The 5,870-nt window shown below is 44.6% G+C and overlaps 1 protein-coding gene across 1 annotated transcript; it reads right to left on the bottom strand.

The window, feature by feature from the left end:
* Positions 1-3: 3 nt before the first annotated feature.
* On the bottom strand, positions 4-555 carry LOC103881441 (immunoglobulin heavy variable 4-59; the record flags this gene model as incomplete). Its single annotated transcript, XM_031662537.1, has 2 exons — positions 422-555; positions 4-338 (listed from the first exon to the last, which is right to left on the bottom strand). Coding segments are annotated over exons 1-2 (381 nt in total), but the record flags the coding sequence as incomplete, so codon positions are not given.
* Positions 556-5,870: the final 5,315 nt, after the last annotated feature.

A 5,870-nucleotide genomic window follows, 5' to 3' on the forward strand; every position in this document is an offset into this window, starting at 1 on the left:
GGGCTCACACTCACCTCCCCTCACTGTGTCTCTCGCACAGTAATACATGGCCGTGTCCGCGGCGGTCACAGAGCTCAGCTTCAGGGAGAACTGGTTCTTGGACGTGTCTGTTGAAATGGTGACTCGACTCTTGAGGGAGGGGTTGTAGTTGGTGCTACTACCACTACTATAGATACGCCCAATCCACTCCAGCCCCTTCCCTGGGGCCTGGCGGATCCAGCTCCAGTAGTAACTACTGCTGATGGAGCCACCAGAGACAGCGCAGGTGAGGGACAGGGTCTCCGAAGGCTTCACCAGTCCTGGGCCCGACTCCTGCAGCTGCACCTGGGACAGGACCCCTGTGAACAGAGAGACCCACAGTGAGCCCTGGGATCAGAGACAACCTCCCATATCGTCATATCTGCATCCCCGAGACACTCACATCTGGGAGCTGCCACCAGGAGGAGGAAGAACCACAGGTGCTTCATGTTCTTGCACAGGATGTCCGTGACTCTCAGAGAGCATTTCCCATGTGAGCTGGACCCTGAATTTAAGGAAATGTGTAGTCGTTTCCTGTAGGTGCCTAAGTTAGGATTTGCATGTGGGTGGTGCCTTTGTATGGAGAGGTGAAAAGGGATGAGGGAGGCCCTGGTCTTTTGTGTTCACCCTTGGAGGAGGATGTTGGCTGTGCCCTCTGAGAACTCAGTTCTCTTCCTGGGGCCTCCCCTCACCAAGCCCAGAGTCCTCTTCTTCCAGGTAGGAAACATGCTGAAGGAGCTGGTCTGGGAGATGAGTGTGATCACGGATCAGGGACAGATTTTGGAATAGGGTCAACTGTTCTACCCTTAAACATTCATATAAAACCAACCACACACCCAGGTCATCTAAATTGTCATTTACCTCTTCAGACACATTGATACAACAGCTGAGTGTAATAAGCACAGTGAATTGAGACAAACCTGGATCCATGCAATGTGTACTGTAGTTCAGAACATCCATCATGGTTAGAGGGACGCTACCTGTCCCAGGAAGTGCGTTATTTTTAAATAGCGCCTGATAACTGCCCTTCTGAGAACTTTTGAAATTTGAGATTATATGTGAGATCTCAGGAGAAGGTAGTGGGATATATTTCCATCCTTCTCAATGTGTGACCCTGAGAATGTGCCCTGACCTCTAAACACTTCTGTGTGAAAAGATGTATACTGGGGATAGCAATGACAACTTCAGATAAAAACGCTATAGTACATCAGCACTGAAGAATAGTCTCATCACCAAGATTAGTGAAATTACCTTTCCTAGGAACCAGAGAGCAGCTCTGTAAGCCCTTCCCTCTGACAGAACAAGGAACTCTGGTTCTTCCCTGACAGGTCACACCTGCGAAACATGGCTGGACAATGACACTCAAGTCCAGAATTCATACTCACACATTTACCAATTCAGATCCATCTGTTTCTGAAAGACTTTCTCTTCCGCTGAATTGCATGAACATACCCTAAGGTGTGCATTACTGCAACTTGGGCATTTCATATTAGTTTAGTGAATTATATAATAAAAACTATTCCATGGATTTGTGGTAACAGGAGAGTCATCAGAAGCGGGGTGTGTTGTATAATCCGGCTAAACCTGGGTTCTCTTCTTAGGAGCTGAACAAGTGGGCTGACCTTCTGTGAGAAGACAGAGGGAAAGAGACAGACAGACTCAATATCCAGAGCGAAGTGAGCTCCCTGCCTACCTACCAGGTGGTCTCTGGGCCATTTGTTTGAACAGAAATACCTTCCTCACCCTCAGGAGAATTATGAACATTGAGGGAAATTGAGATTTTTTTTATTTACAGGGAATAAATTCATAGGCTTGTAGACATCTACATGGGTGTGTACAGGGATGCTAGGATATGCTCATACACAGAAGAGCAACAATTATATTTTGTGGAAAGAAAACCAAAGAACTTCTGAATTTGTAGGTATTTTTTGCCACATATGTGTCAGGTGGCTGGATAATGTTATAATGCTAGAGGAAAAACTTCCCAACATTGTCATGGAGACAAAATGCAAAAGAGTAAAGATTCAAGTGAGATTCCCTTGAAAATCACCAGTAATAAACAGGCCAAAAGAAATCAACCATCATGGAAAGAGTGGTCATTAAATGAAACAGTAAATTCCATGTTGAGTTGAGAAGTAAGTTCTGTCTGACAGCTCATTTTCACCTCTGCAAATACGTCAGAGCATAGACTAGGAGCAGAGAGTGAACTTAGGGCAAACAGGGGCCAGATGTTTGAGGATGACAGAGAGTGAGCCGGAGTCATTGTGAGCCATTCAGAAAAGCAGACTGTTCCAGGGTGTACGGAGTCCTCCTGAGTTAAGAGGTGCTGAATATACACCAGGTTCACTGTCCCCATTGTGTTTTATCCTCCAGACTCTCTTGGATGTCCAGATTTGAATACGTGGAGTGTTGATGGAACTCAACATAACTAGGAACTTTTCAATGAAGATGTAGGTAACAATGTGGGTATAATTAAATTTGGTTTATGAAAATAATATCTGAAATGTCAGTCAGTATCTATTAATTTATCTTTCCTTTGCATTTTACAGACAAGACTTGTTCTGTTGCCCAGGCTGGAGTGCAGAGTCACCTATTAATTTTATAGCATGAAAGCGATCAGTCCAATTTATGTAGTCATGTTATCTCCATCAAGGATTTAGGTCCATGTGGTCTGCGACATAGCTCTAGTCACAGAGGGAAGACAGTGGTTCATTGGGTTGATGCTGCTTCTTCAGAGGGGAATTTAAACAATCGACTCCTCATCTCACCATGTCTATTTTTATAACTGTGCATGACCCTTGGGAATGCACTCATGATTTCTTACATAATGGGAGTTGACTGTGCTGTGAAGGTAACAGGAAGATGTGTAAATTTAAAGCCTGGTTCCAAAGCCTGTTGAATTTAAAATGCCTGGAGCCCATTACATTCTGGCATCTTGATTAATTAGTTGTGAATGTATTTTCAGTTGGTTAGTTCAAGTTCCCATAATTCACTTTCTGCTAAAATATCACATACAATAATCTTGAGATATTAAAATAAAAAATAACTAATTTGAAAATGAACCCAACTTCCAGGAGAGATGAAACTTCCTTTGTGGTGAAGGGTGTGAAGGGTGGAAATATGGTTGAACATTGAGGTTGTCTTCACTATTGTTTAATTTTAATTAGGGGAACTTCTATACATCCCTTATATTTATTAGAAACTCCCATTGAGAACCTTCAATTAACGTAATTATTTGATGGATCACACAACAACGATGTTGACGGTTATTAAGTAGGAATTGCTATTACAACGCTAACCTTGCTTTACAGCACATTTTTCTACCTGATGTGAAATTAGTCCAGGCGCACTGATGAGAGCTTGTCAGTTAATCAAAGGCCAGGAAATGGGTACACGTGTTTCTGGAGCAGGGTATGGCTTTGGGATGCTTTGCAAACAAAGTGGCTTCTCACGTCTTCTGGAAAACCCATCAAAATGGGCAAGTTAACAATCTCTTAGGAGCACCCCTCTATCCCATATTCTTGGCTGATATAAAAGTGGAACTCAATGCAAAATGAGATAATATGGAAGTTTAGAAAACTGCTGCACCACTGCCTCAGCTCAGCACAGCTGCCTCCTTCCTTAGGGTTTCTGAAACTCTCGGGATGTGAGTTTCCACACTGTGTATCTCGCACAGTAATACACGGCCGTGTCCTCAGCCTTTAGGCTGCTGATCTGCAGATATGTGGTGCTGACAGAGGTGTCCATGGAGAAGACAAACCGTTCTGTGAAGCCCTGGGCATACGTTGGGTTCCCAGTGTAGGTGATGATCCATCCCATCCACTCAAGGCCCTGTCCAGGGGTCTATCATACCCAATTCATACCATAGGTGGTGGGGGTATAACCAGAAGCCTTATAGGAAACCTTCACTGTGGCCCCAGGTGGCTTCACCTCAGGCCCAGACTGCACCAGCTGCAACGGGAGTGGGCATCTGTGGAGAGGAAACATGAGTGGGTGAAGTCTCACATGACTGGCCTGGTTTCCTCCTCAACCCTAGGACTGGGGAGTCCCTTACCTGTTGCTGCTGCCACCAAGAAGAGGATCCTCCAGGTCCAGTCCATGGTGAGGAGCTGTGCACTAGGGGATTCTCCCGAGGAGGAGTGTGGTTGTTGGGTTATGCTCTCAGGGCACAGAGATACTATATTCATCTCAGTTATTTGCATATTCGTGAAGGATGCTATTTAATAGCCCAATTCCTGACCCAGTGTGAGAAAGAGCAAATACATGCCACATGGACGACACAACTGTAGAAGGTGAGGGTTCAAGCCATAATCCTGTTAGAGGCCATGCGTCCCCTACACATCCCTGAACTCTGTGTCGACAGAGCTTCCCCCACGGGTGAACAAGCTCCCCCAGGACACGCACCTCACTTTGAACCCACATTTGAATATCTCAGGGCAACTTGAACCATTTGTAGACCTTACTGTGTGAACGAGTTATTTGGGAATGTGTGTTGCTCCAAAACTTGCACTTATTTATAAAAAAGGATCTCTTCCTGACCTCCAGCTGCTTACTGCTAAGATATCCAGCAGAGTTTGAAATCCCCATTGTAAAAGTGGTTCTCATTACAACATCCGGTTTGATAAATGCTCACAATTGAATAGATACTTATACAAACTTCAGCAGTCTGTGCGAAATATTTATTTTAGATATTTTTAAAGGAAGTCCCAGGCCCTGGGAGGAACCTCTCCCCAGTCTCCTGTGCACCTGCTCTGGGTGTATCCGGAGCGCCCCCTGCAGCCCAGCCCCCACCATGCAGGGACGTTTCTATCTGAGCTGACAGAGTATATTCCTACCAGTGTATCCAACTCAGTATAAAGTGGTTGTGCCCTGGCTCAGAATTCTCCTTTAGGGACACCACATGCTTCTTTCACCATCTTTTGAAATAGTGAATTGCCCTTAGGAAACCCAGTGAACTCTACAAAGAGACTCCAGGAAAAGATCCCATGCATCACCAGGGAGCCTTTTCCTGGAGCTCAAGAGGCAATGAATCATTGGACACATGGTGAACCCAAAAACTCTTCAGAGGTTTGGGGAGACTCTTATTTCCTTTAGGGTCCTGCAGTTGATTATTGCACCTGAGAATACCTGCAGGTGCAGGTGCATGTGGATAGAAGCCCACTCCAACTCTATTCAAGACACACACACACACACACACACACTGTGGCTAATCTTTACATTTTACATTAATGGATCCCATGTTTGCCCTTTTTTTCTGGTATCCATCTCACGGAAAACACTTCCTACACTCTCACTAAGGCTGAGTATGTGTCTACTTTCTGCAAACAGAAGAAAACAGAATACAAGTGGACAGCTGGGAAGTGCATGCACATTGGATTCACCTGGTCTCACTTGGGAACCCTGCAGATGCACCATGAGAAGTAAATTTGAGGCCAATGAGGGTGAAATCATTTTATTGGTGCTGAAGTTGCTGTTGTCAGAAGCTTCAAATTGCTCTATTTTCCTTAACCTTTTTTCTCCTATATTCCTCCTCAGACAGAGTTCGTGCATTGCCACACTCTCATATTTAATCCATATTGACTAAACTGGTGAGACGTAATGTGCGGAACACGGAAGCATTACATGTTCTTACAGATGAATCTTAATACTCTGGTGATCTTCTTTCTCTGGACTGTGCCCTATACAAGAAGTCTCCAGGTGTGAAGTTGATTTTTGCTCTTTTCTGGCTGGAACATCACAGGAAAATTTTCTTAAATATACCCCTATTGGCTAATTTTACCCATTTTCATGATAAACGTAGGTTGCTGGTATGGGCTTGTAATGGGAATAGATCTGCCTTTCGCCACGTACAT

This window comes from Papio anubis, unplaced genomic scaffold, assembly GCF_008728515.1.
Source record: "Papio anubis isolate 15944 unplaced genomic scaffold, Panubis1.0 scaffold732, whole genome shotgun sequence".
Lineage (NCBI taxonomy): Eukaryota > Metazoa > Chordata > Mammalia > Primates > Cercopithecidae > Papio > Papio anubis.